Source organism: Talpa europaea (genome assembly GCF_964194135.1).
Source record: "Talpa europaea genome assembly, chromosome: 9".
NCBI classification, from domain to species: Eukaryota; Metazoa; Chordata; class Mammalia; order Eulipotyphla; family Talpidae; genus Talpa; species Talpa europaea.
This window is the reverse complement of record NC_140076.1, coordinates 78757779-78777789: the sequence shown is the minus strand read 5'-3', so window position 1 is coordinate 78777789 and position 20011 is coordinate 78757779. Positions and strand designations below refer to the sequence as shown.

The following is a 20011-nucleotide window of genomic DNA, read 5'->3' as shown; positions in this document are numbered from 1 at the left end:
CGAACTCAACTGGGGACTCAAACTGGTGCTGCAATGGCCAGTGGCCGGTGGTAGCTTGATAGCGCTATGTCTTTAACTCCTGCCCACCAAGGAGGCCCTACAACATGATTTCACACCCATTATTTCACATAATTCTCTCAAAGCTAACAGGTAGCCCTTGTCACTCCATTTTTTTGGAAATACAAGCTGGGACATGGACTTTTAAAAATAGGTATTAAGGAGCCTCCCTGGTGGCGCAAGGGTTAAGACGCAACCTATGAAGCTATCCACAGCCACTGCAGCACAAGTTCGATTCCTGGCCAGCCAGGGAACAACCCACCTGGCGCAGCAGACCTTCCTGATTCGCCCGCTGCTCCCCTCAGCAGTGTACCTGGGTCAATCTGCCTGTTCTGCTCCCCACTCTGGTGAATCCTCTCACCGCCCCCCTCACCTCTGGCCTGTATCCCAGCTCTTGTATGCATAAATATTTTTTTTTTAAATAAGCATTAAGAACAGCAAAAATTTTATGTCTTTGGGACTGTGTAAGGCAAACCTGAAGTCCTCGTGAAAAAATGCAACACGCTATAGAGAGGCACAGTTGTGGAACCAGGCGGCAAAAGTAGATTCACATACAACTGGGGACACCCTGCCCTCGCAGAACTGATCAGCGTATGCCCCACTGGATTATGGGTGAGAGTTGGACTTTAGTGACAGTGAGTCTCAGGGTCCCGTCCTTTAGCAAATCTTTGCGGCCACTAGTAGGATTCTAATGACTTGGTTTGCACAAGTGGGACTGTGCACTTTTTCCCCTCCAAAGGGTATTCTTGCTTGTGTGATGCCCTCTCAGCTCTGGGACATGGCTCCATAACATAGTTTGCTCTAGGAGTGCTTAAGGATTAGGGTTCCACTCCCTCAGCCTGCACTGTCAATTCGCGGATAGGCTTCAAGTCTCCTAAATCTAGCCGGGATAATAGCCGATTCCTGCAGCCGTCCCAGCTCCACCGGGAGCGAGGAGAGGGCGGAGGCCGGCGCCGCGCATGCGCGTCAGTGCACGCAGGCGCAGGCGCAGCCGCCCTTCTTCCTGATCACCTCGCACTCCCTTTCCACCTCCGGGAAAGTTGTCCCGTCCCACCCCCGAAGGCAAAGGAGGGCTGCTATTGGCTGCTCTGCCTGTCCATCAGACGGGTCTGTCTTCCTCTCCATTCCATTGGCAGCCGGGAAAAAGGCCAGTCGCCAGTCGGCCGCCAACTCCTCCGAGACTCAGCGCCACCGCGGAAGCCGCTATTGGCGGAGGCCGGGGACCGCGACTGCTCACTTCCGGCGCGGGCCTCCACGATTCCTCCCCCTCCCCCGCCATCGCCCTCAGCCTTCCCACCCCCCGCCCTTCCACCATGGCCGCCTCTGTGTGGTGTAGGGAGAAGCTGGTCCTCCTTGTCCGCCTATAGCGCTTACTGCCTCACCCTCACCCCCTGGGGCCGGGATCCAAAGGAACTTCGCTCCTCAGCCCTGGGGCACCAGCCAGGAAGGCTTCCACCTCCCACTTCAGGGGCAGGGCTCCTCTTTCCCCCAGCTCCTGAGCCTGAAACTTAGGGTTTTCCCTGCTTCTCTTGGGGTCAGAAGCAGAAAGGGCTCCCCTTCCACTTCCTCAGGGGCGGAAGCCTCTTCTGCCTGTCCCATAGGGGCACAGACCCTCACCCCCAGCAGACTTAGGAGCTAACGGCTTTCTCTCAGCACTGCCACTCCAGAGGCAGGACCCACAGGGCCCTCCGCCTTCGCTTCCTGCACGGGAGCGGCCTCTCTAGAGGGTGGAGGAGAGGACTGGAACCCTTCCCCCCTTCCCTGCCTTCCCCTCTTGCCCCGCTTGCCCCCATCCGTGGCAGCCCGGAGCTCTCCATTTCTAAGACTTCCCACCCATCCACTCCCTGGCCTTTTCCCGTCTCCTGGCTGCAGCTATGGAGTTACAGAAGGGAAAGGGGGCAGCAGCAGCAGCTGCTTCGGGAGCAGCGGGAGGTGGAGGAGGAGCGGGAGCAGGAGCCCCAGGAGGGGGGAGGCTGCTACTTTCAACCAGTTTGGATGCCAAGGATGAGTTAGAGGAGGTAGGTGTGGGGGGGTGGGGAAGGGAGTTAAGAAACTGGGTTGAGGAGGGCTACTGGAACGGATACGGGGTGGGGGCGGGGAAGGAGGCCTTCAAGTTTTTTCTAAGGCCACACAAACACTGCTCCAGACTTCCTGCTCCTGAAGGAAGAAGTGTGGACAACTTCCTGGACAGGTTGCCATAGCAACTGCAGTCTCTAGAATGAAAGCGGGTGGGGGGTGTTGACTAGAAAGGGAATCAGCATCCAGGTCTGACGAATTTATTTTTGACTTCCCACGCACAGGCTGTGGTTACTAATATTTACTTTTTCAAACTTTAGGTCATATAGAAGTAATGTATGTGTATGTAAGTGTCTGAAATTCATAGGAACCTCGGAAATTCATAGCAGACCTGGACTCTCCTGTTAAATAATGTTGCCTTTTTGTGGACCCAGCCATCCTTGATGCTAATTGGGCTTTTAGAATGAGTGAAGACTACAGAAAACTTAAAGAAAAATGACTGAAGGCTTAGAGACTTAAGTGTATAGTTAACACCAACTATAGCAGTGGTGTAAGGGGGTACTTGGGGCCCAGGAGGCTCTCCTTTAGAACCAGAAAGCATACACATGAGAGTGAATACACAGAGTGGAGTGCATGAGGCCATGTGGTGGACCTGAATGGGGACTTTAGACACGGGAGAGTTGGCTCTCGCTGCCCCCACTCGTACCTCTTGCCCTGTCACTACAACCCAGAGTTGGTCATATATCCTTTCCACTGCCACACCGAGGCACAGGAGACCCAAAACTGGGACATGATTGATAATGTTTGCAAGACCTAATAAATTCAACTTGGTGGTTATGTAACAGGGTGGTCCCCAGGAAAGGGGGAGTTTCCCTGCCCCACCCAAGGGAGGGTGGAGGTTTGTGGGGTTTGGGCTGCCCCTCTCCCTGTCCTATAACAGTTATTCCAGGGACCGGATGAGTAAATGGGCAGGTTCTGGCTCTTCACTGGCCATTTTTCTCCTTCTAACTTGATACTAGATTCTAGAGAGAGGCAGGCAAATAGATGATAGTCATGTTAAATTTGGGGAGAAAAAAGTTGAATCAGACAAAACATGGCAGAACACATGCAAAATGAACTTTGTGAATCAAGAGATGGCTGGATAGCAACTTTATGGATTTTTTTTCATCAAATGTCCACTCATAGATTGGCTTCATGCTTCTCTTCCCCATAATTCTATGTGCATTTAGTAAAGTTTTTTTCTGCTACCGTTTTTTATCTATTAAGCTAGATATAATTAGGACCATAAACAATGCTTCTAAAAATAATTCCCCAAACCAAAATGACTGTAGGATTACCTTGTATTTTGAATCATACAATTTTTTTTTAAAGATTTATTTGTGCATACAACAGCTGGGATACAGGCCAGAGATGCGGGGGAGGGGCCTGGGGTGGGGTGGTGGTGGTGGTGGTGGTGGTGGTGAGGGGATTCACCAGAAGACAGAGTGGGGAACAGAACAGGCAGACAGATGGAAAACACTGCTGAGGGGAGTGCGGGCAAGACAGGAGAGGTCTGCGGTGCCATGTGGGTAGCTCCCTGGCTGGCCGGGGCCGGGGATCGAACTCATGCTGCAAAGGCTGTGGATTGCTTCATAGTGCATTGCTTAACCCCTTGTGCCACCAGAGAAGCCCTGAATCATACAATTTTTTAAGAAATAGCCACAGTCATCAAAGTCTTTGCCGAGTTCTGTGTTCTGACACTGGAGCTCTAGAATTATAGAAGGTAGTTGACTGCTTTAGATGCCATTTGGGTGGAAGGGAAAAGACCCCAAGGGTTGGATGAAAAAAATGTTTATTTCCTGCCCTGATTGCTTGAGGGGTCATCCTGCCTCCGCTCTTATTTGTACCACAGAGTAGCATAGCATCCTGTTCCTCTGAGCAAGTGACGTTCTTGCTAGTCAACGAAATGATATGGCAGGAGGGACCACAAAAGAGAGGAAGCACTTTTTTTCTTTTTGGACTGAGAGTGAACTTTCAACTTTTTCCAGGGAGAAGGGGGAGGAGGGTCTTTTTCTCCCCCCTGACATCCTTCATGGGGTGGATGTTTCCCAGCATGTCTCTGGCTCTCCTCTGTCCTCTCTGCCCTTTGTCCTTTGCATTTGAATTTTCCAGCAAGCCTTGTCATTCTGTTTTTAACCCCATGTGTGTGCTTCTGTTATCCCCACTAGACCAGAGTGTCTCTAAGGGCCAGACTTAATGGCTGCTTCACGGTGTGGGTCTCCCCACACATCTCTGTACACAGAAGTTATCGAAACCTGGTGTTGACTAACTGATCTCTGCTTTTTCTGGTTTGGTTATTTTCCAACACAGACCTACCTGTTGCTCAAGAACACAGAGACAGCTTCCTGACCATATAGACTTTAACTGTGTGCTGAGTCTGATAGTAAAATAGGATGGGGGAGATTCAAGGCCTGCTTTCCAGAGCTTATCATCTAAAGACTAAGTTAATACACCCATAAGGAAGGTTCACAAACAAAAAAACTGGGTAGGGCAGTGAAGACACTGGGGTCATTACAGCTGGGCCTGCTGAGGAAAGGTCCTTCAGAAACCCCAGTGAAGAGCATCCCCAGCAGAGACTGTGACTCAGCATTTGTTCTCCTTGGCCCTGTTCCTCTCTTTGAAGAGGGAATTCTTCTTGCCCATCCTGGTCCCCATTTGGGGAATGAGATAAAAATAGTACCAGCTGGGAGGCGTTTAAAACATGTAGATCCTAGTCTCACAGCTCCTGGTCATTCCCCTGCTGAGCAGGACCTCGTCCACTTTGAAGTTAGACTGAAAGCTGGTGCCTTTGACCCAAATGTCAGAACTTCCTCTTAAGCTATGCACAGGTCTCAGGGTTGTATTTGGTTAAAGGTACATATTCTCCCAGGAATAATTCACATCCTGTCTGTGTGGAATCTCCAGAGATTGGAATAGAACCATCTTTCATTCCCTCCCCTGCCAGCCCACTTAAATCTTCATTTCATACACAAGTGACTTTAAAAAAAAAAATTATTTTATTTTTTAAAGATTTATTTATATAAGAGTTGGGGTACAGGCCAGAGGTGCAGGAGGGGAGAGGACTCACCAGAGACAGCCGGGAGCAGAACAGGAAAACGGACTGAAAGCACTGTTGAGGGTAGCAGCGGATGAGACAGGAGAGGTCTACCACTCCATGTGGGACTCTCCCTGGCTGGCTGGGAATTGAACCGGTGCTGCAGAGGCTGCAGACAGCTCCACAGCACTGCATTCAACCCGCTATGCCACTGGGGAGGCCCCCCAAAAGATTTTATTTATGCATACAAGAACTGGGATGTAGGCCAGAGGTGTGGGGGTGAGGGGCAGTGGCAAAAGGATTCACCAGAGACAGAGTGGGGAGTAGAACAGGCAGATCTACTGAAATATACTGCTGAGAGGATCAGCAGGTGAGATTGGAGAGGTCTGCTGCGCCATGTGGGTCACCTCCTGTCTGGGGATGGAACTAATGCATCAATGACTGGTGATAGTTTGATAGCGCTGAGGAAGGCCTTACAAGTGACTTTTGGTTGTAGAATACTTTCAGCCCACCTTGTTCATTAACTCCTCAGTAATGTGGGTCCTTGGGGATTTTGTAGGTCTTTTCTGAAGACTGTCATTTAGTCCTTGAAATCTACCAGTTTGGATGCCAATCCAAACTGGACCTGAATGGGGACTTTAGACACGGGAGAGCTGGCTCTCACTGCCCCCACTCGTTCCTCTTGCCCTGTCACTACAACCCAGAGTTGGTGATATATCCTTTCCACTGCCACACCTGAGGCACAGGAGACCCAGAACTGGGACACTTCCCATAAAGCAGCAGTGTGTATGTGGTAGATACTTTTTACCTTGGACCTCCCCCATCCCATTTTCCTAGAGTTAGAGGGAGCCCTCTGACTTCAGTCTTCCGCTTCAGGCATATACACTGCCCAACTGGAAGGCCCCCCACATCCTCCTACTCCTCCACTGCTGCTCCTGTCATAGAAACCATGGTCAGGTAGTCTTAGTACTAGGAAAATGAATTCAGGAGCTCCCAGAGATGGTAAATATTTACTCAGCTCTCTGAGGTGTTCTTATGGAGGGCTTACTCTGAACACAAACCATTCTGCCAGCAATTGTTGACAACTGCAGTGTTTACTAAGGGCCTCTGGAGTTTAGGAGAAGGGGGTACTGCTACATGATTGTAGGGATCTCGCCTCCTGTGGCCCTCTCTGAGGGGAAGTAGTACTTCTGCCACTCTGAGTCATTTGTAACTAGTTCTCCCATCTCTCTTTGGAAAACTAATTCTATAGTTCAGAAAGAGCAGCATCTTTTATATTTATGTTGTCGGGAAAGTCCTGGCCCTCACCTTTCTTAATCACTTTTATTAACATATCCAAATTCTGGGCATTCCCATTTTTTTACATCCTTAGCTGGGCCTCTATTCAAGGAGGCCACTTTTTGAATAGGCAGTTACCCATAGAATTGACTCAGCCCTCTGAGTGGGGCTTAGAATATCAAGGAGGGACCTCGAAAACCCACTGCCAGCGAAGGTGTTAGATTGCAGCAGAGATGGGGCAGTCTGTCGGGTGGGTATCCATAGGACTGTGCAGAGGATCTTGGTGCAGGGACCCTCAGTTAAGCCTCACCCCACCGCTTCCCCTTCTCTCAGAATGCAAAAGTTTATAGAGGATAAGTAGTAGAGGAAGCTTTTCAGCTGGTCTGGGACTTCTCCTTGTCCTGTAGTGGGAGGGTGGGTTTGTTGAGGGTGGGGTCTTCATAGATTTAGTTGTGCAGGTGCTGAGCTTCCTCACAGATGGGATAGATTCTAATTCAACTGAGGCTGTATACCTGGTGCTTTCACATTATGTTATCTTTAATCCTCAGAGCAATCTTGTCATGTAGACTTTATCTCTTTTTCACAAAAGAAAATCCACTTTTAGAGAGACTAGGTAACTTGCCCAAGATTAACCTGAGGTAGTAGGTTCCTTCTCTGCTGTGCTTGTCAGTTGCTCATTAGCTACCTGCTGTTTGACTTCTCTTGCAACTCTGTTGATTTAGCAAAGTCATACTTCCTTTGAATAGAAAACAATAGACAGAATTTTAGGATGCAGTGCTGCTGCTTGTTCACCATCTTCCTCCACTGACACTGCTTGGTAACTTAGGCCAGGTAAACAGGTACCCCCAGAGCTCCCAGAATATTCTGGACCTAGCTGCTGCTAGGAACAGATCCTCCAGTAATTGATAACTATCTCAGGTGGAGAGGGATACATTTATAAAGAGAAAATCCAACCTGAGGTTTTCCTTCTTTCCTCTGTCTCATAGGAGCTGGGCTGGGTAATGAAGGATCCCAGAGCTTGTGGGAGAAGTGGGTTATGAGAGTCTCAGCTCAGCTTTCATGTGATCTCACAGCTCCGTTTCACAAGTACAAAGGTGCTGTTAATTAAGGCTGAGCGGGCTGATCTGACCTGATTTGGGGGGTAGTCAGACCTCATGTTGGGTGGTGAAGTTGTAAAATCTTCAAACACAAGGGGCTTGGGCCTATTTTAGCTTGAAATGTGGCTATGGGAGCGCCTTGCCTTAACACTCAGTTCTACCTTTTGCTCTTAGATAAGGATGGATAAAGGCAGCCTCGGGTGAGGGCCAGAGGAGACATGATAGTCTTTCACTCCTAGACCTCTTTCCCACCATCCTTAGGTATTGTCACTTTCTCAAAATTCCTGCAGAAGAACTTATTCTCAGAAAGGTATTTTAGGAAGGCGTCAAGGATCAATTGGAAGTAAATTGCCTGCCTTTGTCCCTTGTTTGCCAGCTTCCTCATCCCTGAGAATTGAGAAGTAGTGTTCCTAAAACTTTTTTTTAAGATTTATTTATTTATACAAGAACTGGGGTACAGGCCGGAGGTATGGGAGGGTAAGAGGATTTACCAGAGACAGAGCAGGGAGCAGAACAGGCAGACCAGGCGCAGAATAGGCAGACAGATGGAAAACACTGCTGAGGGGAGTGGCAGGAGAGACAGGAGAGGACTGCCGTGCCATGTGGGTATCTCTCTGGCCAGCCAGGGATTGAACCGGCTCTGCAGAGGCTGCAGACAGCTTCACAGTGCTGCGCTCAACCTGTGCGCCACCTGGGAGGCCTTAAAACGGTTTTTGTGTTAATCCAATCCTCAAGATAAAGTTTCAAAAGGTTCAGGAAGGAATTTGGGTGGTAGTAATGGAGAGGCTCACCTACTTAATATGAGATACATTTTATAAATGTTTTCTGAATATTTAGCATTAAATGCTTTAGAACAGGAGTCAGTGATCAAGCTCACCTTGCAATGTTGAGCACATGTTGTGCTAGAGCAGGCCTTTGAAACTAGCCGTGGCTTTGGACAGGGCATGGAACTGCTTCCACCGTTGTTTGACCTAGAGACCCTGACAGGTTTAAATTTGGCCTTTTGTTCTCCATTAGTCTGTTCCTTTCACTCTCATTTTTCTTTTTTTTTAATTTTTATTTTCTTAATAATTTATTTTTTTAAATTTAGATTTATTTATTTATACAAGCACTGGGTACAGTCAGAAGCGCGGGAGGGTGAGAGAATTCACCAGAGCCAGAGGGGAGAGCAGAGCAGGCAGACCGACGAAATACACTGCTGAGGGGAGCAGCGGGCGGCAGGAGAGGTCTGCGTGCCATATGGGACCCTTGCTCGGGGGCCGGGGATCGAACCAGCACTGCAAAGGCTGCAGGCAGCTTTGCAACCCAGCCCTCAACCGCTGCGCCACCAGGGAGGCCCTCACTCTCATTTTTCAAAGATTGCTTTCAACTTTGTTGAAATGAAGATATTTCAACAAAAAAAGTAGACAGAATAGTATCATTCCCAGGCAGCAATCACTCTGCCTCAGTATTTATTAGTACATGTCAGTCTTATTTTCTCTTTCTCTAGACTGGATTATTTTGAAACAAATCCAAGAAATGCCATTTCATTTGTAGATACTTCATATGTATGTCCATGAGAGGACTTTTTTTTTAACGTAGCCACAGTACCATTCCTAAAAATACTAACAACAATTTTTTTTAAAAGATTTATCTATTTATGCATACAAAAACTGGGGTACAGGCCAGAGGTGCGGGGGGTGAGAGGATTCACCAGAGACAGAATGGGGAACAGAATAGGCAGATTGACTGAAAAAAACTGCTGAGGGGAGCAGTGGGCGAGTTAGAAGAGGTCTGCTGCACCATGTGGGTAGCTCCTTGGCCAGGGATCGAACTTGTGCTGAAATGGCTGTGGACAGCTTCATAGGTTGCGTCTTTTTTTTTTTTTTTTTTTTAATAGAGGCATGCTTTGTTTATTTGTTTGCTGGTTTGTTTGTTTTTTTTGTTTATACATGCACTGGGTACAGTCAGAAGCGCGGGAGGGTGAGAGAATTCACCAGAGCCAGAGCCAGAGCGGGGAGCAGAGCAGGCAGAAGGACCGAAGTACACTGCTGAGGGGAGCAGCGGGCGGCAGGAGAGGTCTGCACGCCATGTGGGACCCTCCTCCGGTGGCCGGGGAGCAGCCGGGGATCGAACCGGCGCCGCAGAGGCCGTGCGCAGTTTCGCAACCCAGCGCTCAACTGCTGCGCCACCGGGGAGGCCCCATAGGTTGCGTCTTAATCCCTGGCACTGCCAGGGAGGCACAACAATTTCTTAATATAATAAAATATTAAGTATCCAAATTTCTCTTGATTATAACATTTTATTTTAAAAATAATAGAAAAATTATAATACATAGAATTCTCATATATTCTTCAGCCAGATTCACCAATTACAGCATTTATATTATCATTATCACTACATATCTTTTTGTAACCTTGTGAGAATAAGTTGTAACCATGACACCACTTAAATACTATTTAAATAATTCAGTGTGTATTTCATAAGAATAAGGATCTTCTGTTACTACATAACCACTGTCCTGTTATCAAGATTGGGACACTTAACATTATATGTTACTGTTATCCAATGTGTAGTACATATTCAGATTTTACCAGCAGTCCCAATAATGTCCATTATAGCAGTCCAGGATCACACATTGCCTTTAGCTGTACTGTCTCTTTAATTCTTCAACTGAAAGAGATTCTTAGTCTTTCTCTCTCTTTTTTTTAAAAAAGATTTATTTATTTATGCATATAAGAGCTGGGGTACAGACCAGAGATGGGGGTGTGTGTGAGAGGATTCACCAGAGACAGAGTGGGGAACGGAACAGGCAGACTGACAAAAGTACACTGCTGAGGGGAACAGCGGGCGAGTCAGGAGAGGTCTGCTGGCCAGGGATCAAACTCACGCTGCAGAGGCTGCGGATTGCTTCATAGTGCAGTGCTTAACCCCTCGCGCCACCAGGGAGGCCCAAGTGATACAGCCTTATCAGTGCATCATATCACATACACATAGTGTTAGGTGTCAGTTTGTCTCATCAGGGATATTAACTTTGATCACTTGGTTAACGTGGTATACTCCAGAGTTTCCTACTATAATATGGTGGGGTTTTTTTGTGGGTTTTTTTTTTTTTTTGGTAATTAGTAAGTATTTTGATCTATATAAATACCCTCTTTCCTTTGAAAGTTTCACCTGTGGTTTCAGCATCTGTTGATATTTGCCTGCATCAGTTATTCTGTTATGCCTTCTGAATTCACTATAAGGAAGAGCTTTACTTATTATTTGCCTATCTATGAGCATGAACTCACGGATTCTTATTTTATTCAATGAGTTGTAATATGAAGTCTCACCATACATTTTTTTCCTTATAATTTATGTGTTAAAACAGGTTACTTCTCATGGTTTCTGTATTATTTTTTTAAGATTTATTTATTTATGCATAGAACTACCAGGGTATAGGCCAGAGGTGCAAGAGTAAGAGGATTCACCAGGGACAGAGTGGGGAGTAGGACAGGCGGCTCTACTGAAATACACTGCTGAGGGGAGCAGCTGGTGAGACAGGAGAGGTCTGTGGGTTAGCTCCCTGGCTAGGGAGCCAACTCAGGTCATGGGCTTATATCACTGAGTTCACCTCTACGTCACCAGGGAGGCCCTGTATTCTGTATTTCACTAACTATATCCCCATCATGACTTGACTTGTAAACTGGAAATTAGTTCTAGAGATATGATGAGATTTAAAATTTTTAAAAAACTTTTGGGGGCCAGGAGTACTACATGAGTGGTGGTGTGCCACACTCTTGATTATTTTTTTTTTCCTCATCCCTTTACAGAGGTTGGAAAGATGCATGAGCATTGTGACAGCCATGACTTCTGGGGTCTCTGAGAGAGAGGCCAATGATGCCCTCAATGCCTACGTGAGTATAATGCTTTTCCCATATCCATTTCTGCTTCTTTGAAAGCTCTGAGATGTCATCAAAAAGGTAAAATGCTTAAGTGACGGAATTAGGAGACTGAAGTTGATGTCTTTTTGCCCTGAACCAGGCTTCCTGGCTCCTCTGTTAGTGTGGAAGACCATCTCTTAGAATGTTTTTAAATGACTATTTTATTTTATATATTTTTTATATCATTTTTCATTTTTGCACAATGTATGCATTTTAATTTTGGTTCTATTCCTCATACAGTTCCCACCCCCCCTTATTTTGACCCTAATCCCTCTTCCCCTCTCCCCTTCAAATAACTATTTCTTATAAATAATTCATAGTGACTTTTTCTTTTAAAAATTCTTATCAAAGAGAAGAAGAAAGATCTCTTCTTGATCTTTCCTTTTTCTAATCAATCTGTGAGGTTGAAAGGACTTTAAATATGACTTACCTTTCCTGGTACATGATGCTCAGTGAATCTTCAGTAAGTATTGACTATTTAGTATACGTATATTATGTCTTCACCTTACAGATGTCAGCGAGTCAGTGATTTGCTCAAGGTTTCTGCTTGGTAGGTGTGCTTGTTACTACATGGCTGACTAGTTGCAGCTCCCTCTCAGCTGAAAGTTTTTAAGGTCTGATGAAGGTGGTGGAGTAGGATTTTTCCCCCATTTTTAGTACATTTTATTTTCTGCCCTGGCCTTCATCCAGTGATAGAGAATGCAGTAGTAGAAGTCTGTCCTTTCCCTCCATCTTTCTCTGAAAACTGATGCCCCATCACTTGCAGGCAAAGGAAATCAACAGATTTAAGAGTCAGGAGTCCCAGGTTATTTGGGAGAAACTGTTCTCAAGCAATTTCCTTCTGTGAGTGACTAGTTTTTTCCTTCCTCATATCCTAGGTATGCAAAGGTCCCCCTCAGCATGAGGAAATTTGCCTTGGTCTCTTCACCCTTGTCCTCACTGACCCTGCCCAAGCCCAGAAGGTAAGACACCTGCCCTGGACCTACAAACCCTGGAGTCTGGTGGAACTGGGATTTAACTGGGATATCAGACTCTGACCAGTGGTGGATTCCCTTGTTCTACAAATATAGCGACAGCTCCCTTTTTACTCTCAGTGAATTGGTCATTCACTGAGTAAAATTCTTTGTCTATCTTTAGATTGTGAAGCCAGTTGGCAAGAAAAGGCAGGTCAGTTATGAGAGTGAAAGTGCATTAAAAGAATTTTAAATTTTAGATTTATAAGTCAAGGCTAAAAGAGTTGGGATTTAATCCAGGAAAGAGAAGAACTCAACTATAACCAAGTGCTTGAGAGTTCTTAGCCAGAAGACTTGGAGTTTGCAGGTGCTGTCACTGAAGGTGAATTGAAATAATAGTGGGATTTTTTTTTTAAAGATTTATTTATTTATCCATACAAGAGCTGGGGTACAGGCCAGAGATGCGGAGAGTGAGAGGATCCACCAGAGACAGAGTGGGGAACAGAACAGGCAGACTGATGAAATACACTGCTGAGGGGAGCAGCTGGCGAGACAGGAGAGGTCTGCTGCGCCATGTGGGTTGCTCCCTAGGCAGCTGGGGATCGAACTCGCACGTGGACAGCCCCATTGCTGCGCTCAACCCCCTGCAAAATGGGTTTCTTCTTCCAGGTGAAGGACTAGGCAAGATGCTCCATTGTATAATAAAGGAGCAAAGTTTTGCCTTTTACTACTCCAGATTTCCCTTTCTAGCAATTCTTTGTCCTTTAAGCCTTCGTGTTGGCATAATGGTTTAGAAGTTCATGTATCGTATTTGGCATAACTGTGTGACAGTAACGGAGAAGAACTTGGGTGACTATTACCTGACTATTACCTGAAGACGGAAAGTGTGGAAGAAAGCAAACATGGTCTATGCTCAGCATTTGTGTTAAACTTTATCCAGACAGAATCTCATTTAATCCTCTGAAAAAAGTGACTTTGTCCTCACCCCACCAAAAACCTCTCCCAGTTGACCTATAAGATAACTGGGGGTCAGTGATGTTGTTTGTTCAAGGATATCCAAAGGAAAATCATTCCCAGGGACTAGGACAGAATGTCTGTGGTCCCCTAGTATAACTGCTTGTATTAACCTCAAGGAAGGATTTATGGGCATGGCAACCCTATGTGTTTGCACTGATCTGAAACTAGCTGGAGTAGGATTGAGGGTGAGTGGGCAGGCCAGAGGTGTGGGGCATGAGAGGAGTCATCAGAGACAGAGTGGGGAACAGAACAGCGGGACTGACTGAAATACACTGCTGAGGCAAACAGTGGGCAAGACAGGAGAGGTCTGCTGCGCCATGTGGGTAGCTCCGTGGCCAGGGATTGAACTCGTGCTGCAGTGCCTGCCAATAGCTTCATAGTGCTGACGCTTAATCCTTTGTGCCACCACGGAAGCCCCAAGGGGAATATTTTCTGAGTTTAATTGGAGTTAATTCTATCTCTGGAGCAGAAACCTCAGGATGAATGGAGATACATTTGTGCCTGCATTTTCATAGGCGTGGAGATGGAAGTGGGGACAGTGGAGAAGGTGGGAGTAGAAACTGTCTTAAACACACTAGAAACCAGCTTTCGGCAAGCATGAGCCGAGGTTTCTCTCAGTGATGCTAGGCAGGGTTAGAGCCATGGTGAGCCTTTGGACATGATGATTGGAATGAGGTGAACAAGAGAATTCAATTAAGGGGAGGCAGGTGAGGTGTTGGGGGAGAGTAGAATATGCATGTGGTGGATTTTGTTCCAGTTGTGCCTTCTTGATTTGCATCTGCCCTCTTATTAGCCTTTAGCAATGTTTATATCTTTGGGTTTATTTATTTCCTGTTTGATGTCTGAACTGAATAGTGCTAGCAGACCCAGCTGGGAAACTAGTGAGAAGGGAGGCTAAGCTGGAGGCCTTGCCTTAGCTTCTGCACAGGCTCTAGCAGTCAGTAGAAAAAGGTAATAAAAAGGGGTCTACCATCAGTGCCAATGTTTCTCTTCATCAAGAGCCAACAAGCCAGACCCTGGCAGTTGTAGTTCTGGATCCGTCTCTCAGCAGACAGTTTGAGAAACAAAGGTAGGGGCCAGGAAGGCCCAAACAGGACTTCCCACAGTCAGGACAGATGTGCCTGCTCAGTGCCATCCTGTCGCCTTTGCTTTCTTTTGAGACTGTTTGCTTCTCTTCTCTGTTCCCCATTAAGGTTTTGGTTTTTTTTCCCCCTCCACTTACTCCCGAGCCAGTGAGCACACTGGCACATAGGTTGGTGAGACAACTGGCAGCATCAGGGATATGATACTCCTGGTACCCAGCTGCCATGTGTTATCAGCAGTTGTGGTTGATATGGTCCCAGATGGAGCATGGGGTTAGGCAGACAGAATCTGTTTTCTTCATGTGATCCTGTGTCTCCTGAGACACTTTCCTCTTTCCCTGTCCTGGATGTATTTGGTATTTCTGGGACTTCTGTTGCTGTTCGAAACAACAGACTCCTCTCTCGTTAGTAGGATCTCTATACTTGGGCTGACATAGATTTTCCTTCTTCCTCAGCCTCCTTCAATCTCTGTGACTCACACCTCCAGGGAGGCTCCAGCTACCAACATTTACTGACCAGCATATTGTTCGCTGGGTCCCCGAACTCTTCCTTATTCTCTTGATTATACTTTTGTTCACCCAGTGCGCCCCCACCCCCAAATGAAGTCAGGATAATGAAATTCTCCTTTGGGTATGAAACTTTGTAGCACATGGGAATGTCTGAGTGTTGGCTTTTTCATCTGGTCAGTTGGTTTGACTCCAGGACAGTGGAGGCAAGAGGAGTGACAGGAACTAATTTCTGAGGTGTCCCAAGTCACAGCCAGACCAGTGGGCAGCTGACTCTGAGGAGTCGTTTTTTGAACACTTAGCATGAAAGTTTAGGAATGAATGTAGTAATATCAAAACTACTGTTAAGCGTTTTTTTCCATTATGCTTATTGATGTGACATTGATTTACAACCCTATAGATGTTTTAGGGGTATAGGTTAACAACCCGACAAATGTATGTTATCACACCATGAACACCATCAAAGCCCCACCACCATAAGCTGTTACCTCCAACCCCCAGCACTCACTTTTAATTATTCCTAAAGTTGGTGTAAGGGGTTGATAAAGAGCGTGGCATCTCAAATTGGTCTGCCTGTTTCTGAGTCCTCATTCTCCCTTTTATCTCATATGTGACCTGGAGGGAATCACTTGAGCCTCTCCATGCCTGTTTCCTTATCTGTAAAAACAGAGATATAATAAGCAGTACCTATCTCAAAAGGCTGTTCTTTGAATCAAGTGCACTAATATATGTAGTAAAAGGTCTGTGCACAAGGCTGATGCATGTTAGCTGTTACAATCGCTGCTACTCTTGTTGCCATCCTTGCTACTGGCCTTCGAGGTTGTATGATACTACTGCTCTGTTTTTTTACCCTTTGTGCTGAGACCCTGACTGGATAGAACTCAGCAGGCTAAGGAGATCATTATTGAGGTTCCCCTAAGGTATTTCTCCAGGAGGCTGGTCTCTAGAGAGATGGGGTAAGAAAAGCTGTAGGGGAAGGGAAGCAGCAACTCTCAGACAGGAGACTGGCATGCCCTCCCTCACCTCCCCAGAGTTGGTTAAACCTAAAGACCCTTTTTTCCCCAATACTTGGCCAAAGCAAAGGACAACCCAGAGAAAAGAGTAAAAATATTTGGTAACGGAAGTTGTTCAGTTCTGCCCCTTTTTTCAGGGGCCCTCATCCTAGGTCCTCTTTTCTTGGTACAAATTTGCTTCATCTGGATGGGTCAGTCCAGGTCTAAAATCCTCTGTGGGATCCTTTCTGGCATGTTCTACCAAACCTGTTCTACAGTTACCTTTTCCTGGCAGATGAAAAACAGATGGCCTCCACCTGGTTTTGCTCAGCTTTTGACTTCAAACAGTGTGACACTTCCTAAGCAGGGAAGTAGGGGGACAGGGATAGGACTAGGAGGGAGCCTTTCTTAGCAGGCTTTTCTGCCTTATTAGAGAAGCTCGGTTCCTTTTCTCCACCCTGTGTGACAGAGCAAGGGATAGGTGTGGGATGGAAGAGTCCTGTGGAAAGATCATGTCAGGAGTGAACAGGCTTTCATGGCCCCTCAGTATCCCATTGGTGTTGAAGCTGAAGAGGTGGGGGGTAGGGGACCCATTATGGGTGGGGTCAGGAGCCTATCCTCAGCTTGCTGGCTGCTCACAAACCTCGCTTCTCAGTGTTACCGGGACTTGGCTCTGGTGAGTCGTGACGGCATGAATATTGTCCTGAATAAAATCAACCAGATACTTATGGAGAAGTACCTGAAGTTGCAGGATACCTGTCGTACTCAGGTAAGACCTGAAAGAGAAGAGAGATCCAGCCCAATGGCATCACAGACTGGATCCTCTCAAAGGGAAGGGAAGGCAGAATGGGGGGGGGGGGTAACACAGCCCTCTCATTGTGTACCTGAATTATAGTATTGACTGAATTAGCCCTTCTCAAATTCAAAGGCTCATCTCTTCATTTGTCTTTTTTTCTCCTCTAGCTGGTGTGGTTGGTACGGGAGCTAGTGAAGAGTGGGGTTCTAGGAGCCGATGGTGTTTGCATGACATTCATGAAGCAGATTGCTGGTGAGTTTGGCAAAAGAATAAAGGACAGGTGTCCAGAGAGTAAATCCAGACAGTGAAGAATGATTGGGTTCTGAAGGACTTGATTCCTGAGTTGTTTAAATGCTTGTTTGTGGTCACATATGTTGCAGAAAGAAATTGGAAAATCACAGGAGGCCTTTTTAATAAATAAATAAATAAATAAATAAATAAATAAATAAATCTTGCCTCATTTTCCTTCCTGCAAACTCAGGGCCTGACACAATAGTTGGCCTGTTTTACCCAGTCCTCACTCTGAGCTTTCATGGCATATTGGATCAGGAAGGATCTGGGAAGGACAGGGAAAGAAGTAAAGGCAAATAATTTGTTCCTGTCACATTATGCTCTCAGAAACCCAGACATCGTCCCTGGCTCCACCCCTGTGTTCTAAACACTTGCTCCTTAATAATTATGACATTTGATTAGGGCCAGTTTGAGGGACAAACTATGTCACAGAACAGACCCTGACATTTAGGTTTTATTATCTCCTTGGCATCAGTGACATCTGTCCGCCTTTGAATATCCAAGAGACTGCCTGTGTTACCTCTTCTACTCCCAGGATCACACATGTTCGATTAAAAATGACCCTGCCTCTCTTATCTCACCGTTGTCCATTGGGTCTTTGCTTTTTCCTTAGGATTTTATATAACAGTGATGCCTCTGTTTTTGGTGGATGTAAATATTAATCTATGTGATATGTGACTGTAAACATTTAATTTTTAAATTAGAACCTGGGGCAAGGCATAGTGTTGTGCTGGCTATTTTTATGCACTCGCCTGGCACTTTCTTTCCTGTTTGGCACTCCTAGTCCCCACTTCTCATCCTGAGACTGTGGTCTGGCATGTTAATTTAGGCCCAGGAAGTTCCATAGTAAGCACTGAGGACTGTGATCTCTGGCAACTAGAAACCCTTGGCCTGTCTACAGCCTGACACAGGATTTGGAACATCTACATTCCTGGCTGTTACAACTAGCCACCTGAACCTCAGGCCATGCCTGAGATATCATCCCTTCTTCTCAACCGTGGACTTTTCATGTCTCCTTCCCAGACATTAAAGAGTCAAAGTACTCCCACTCTAACCCCTAGTCTATGGAAAAGTAGCATCTCTGGTTACTGGAAAAATCTAGAACCTTCCCTCTCTTCTTTCCCAGTATAAAGGGGGAAACTTTAAAGGCTGACACAGAAGAATCTATTTTTCCAGTACTAAACATCAGTGAATGGGATACAGGGGTAGAACAGCGGGATGGGTGAAGAAATGTATTGGATTAGCTGAGTTGCTAATCAGAGCCATTCTGATTCTTTGTTTTCTTCCCCTTTGAAATCAGGTGGGGATGTTACAGCAAAAAATATCTGGTTGGCAGAGAGTGTTCTGGATATCCTGACAGAGCAGAGGTAGAGTCTACTGCAAAGGGTGGGGCAAGAGTTGCATGTGGTGGTGATGGATGTGTATGTGGGGGATGGGGATGAAGGACTGTGTGAAGACCCGGAGGTGGCCCAAGAGTACCTCAGGTTAGAGGGGCAGGGAAGGGAGAGGCAAGTGTGTTGTGGCAAGTGAAGGAATTAAGGCCATGGTATGGCCCAGAGGCTAAAGGAGTGGGAAAGAAGGTCTTTGCTAAAATGTCTCCAAGCCCAGGAAAAACTGGTTTCATCTGATAAAGGTTTATTTTTGACCCAGACCTCCTTGGAATGTTTATTTTTTTTGGGGGGGAGGTAAGGGAGAGTGAGCTCAGCAGAGTGGGGCCAGCCAACTACCCAGGCCCCTTTTTCCCCAGGACTCTCCATCAAGCATGCTCTCCTTTTGAAATGGCATGGGGGGCTGTGGGAGTGAGTAGGTCATCAAGACCACTGAATCCTGCAGCTTGGTAGAGAGGCTGCAGTGGTAGAAAGGACATAAAGCAGGGCATATTGGACTTTCTGGCTCTTTCTTTTTCTTCCCCATCAAAGTAAAGGAGCAGAAATTTTATGAGGACTTTTCCATATTCAAACTTATTTGAGAGCGAGGCCTTCCTCTTTGTGCTATGGTCTCAGTTTTCTTGTTATTTGACTTCAGAGTCTGTTTCTGAGGGGAGGACACCATAGTAATTAGAGGATTGATAGAGCTAATCATATCCCTATTTCCTACAATTTAGAAGACTAACCCTCACCTCTTAATTCACACTTGTGAAAGAGATTGCTGTGTTCTGCGATGCCCAAGCCCCAGAGCTGTGCCCAGTCTGCTGTGCAGTGCCACCTAGTGCCTTGGACCTGGCAGTGCAGCTGCAGATGGGGTTCTCTGTTAGTCCAATCCCATAGTTGAGGAGGTTCTAGCAGTTTCTCACCAGGTCTGTGCTTGCAGGACCCGTGTCTTCCTAGTGCCCTGGGTCAGAAGGTCTCACTAGTATCTTTCTTTTCCTTACCCCACTCCTGGATTCAGATATGTTCTCACCTGTGCTAGCATTCTTCCTAAAAAATAAATTTTCTCATATTGTTCCTGGTGCCAGATACCTCCTGTTCTCATACCTTAAACCTGAATTTCCCTCAGTTGGGCAATTCAAACATAGTCTCAGTGTATAAGTGTATGATAGCTGCACCTTCTCCTACCCTTCAAAAAATTGACATCCTTTCCTGCAGGTATGTCCCTAGAAATATAAAATTATCTTCTTTCTACTCCCTCACTCCCTTCCAAGTATCTCTAGGATTGTGTCATTCAAAGGTAGCTGGTGGGGGAGGGGCTCCTCCCCTGTGTCCTTGGCTACTGCTTTCATTATGTGAAAGGAAAAGGCCAGAGTCTTTTAATTAAGTGGCTTGAGCACTTTTCCGGAATCAGTATGTTGCCTAGTTGGATTAATTAAATTCCCTGTCTTCTTCCTCTGGTTCTCTGCCTTCCAGCAGAGACACCAAAGTCCTTATAAATTACTTGCTTGGCGGGGAGACAGCTCCCCAATTTTGGGTACTTTGAGATGGCAGTGGAGTCTTTCCACTGTCTTCCTCTCCCCC

At 46.3% G+C, this 20011-nt stretch overlaps 1 protein-coding gene across 1 annotated transcript in view; it reads left to right on the top strand.

The window, feature by feature from the left end:
• Positions 1 to 1931: 1931 nt before the first annotated feature.
• INTS3 (integrator complex subunit 3) overlaps positions 1932 to 20011 on the top strand; it is a gene marked incomplete at both ends in the record, with an annotated part of 36051 nt that continues 17971 nt past the window's right edge. Inside the window, 6 exons of the mRNA XM_084242083.1 lie at positions 1932 to 2075; positions 11313 to 11396; positions 12302 to 12385; positions 16629 to 16742; positions 16937 to 17021; positions 18361 to 18427. Of these exons, the coding sequence (XP_084098209.1) occupies positions 1932 to 2075; positions 11313 to 11396; positions 12302 to 12385; positions 16629 to 16742; positions 16937 to 17021; positions 18361 to 18427 (578 nt within the window). The remainder of the gene's footprint in view (positions 2076 to 11312; positions 11397 to 12301; positions 12386 to 16628; positions 16743 to 16936; positions 17022 to 18360; positions 18428 to 20011) is intronic.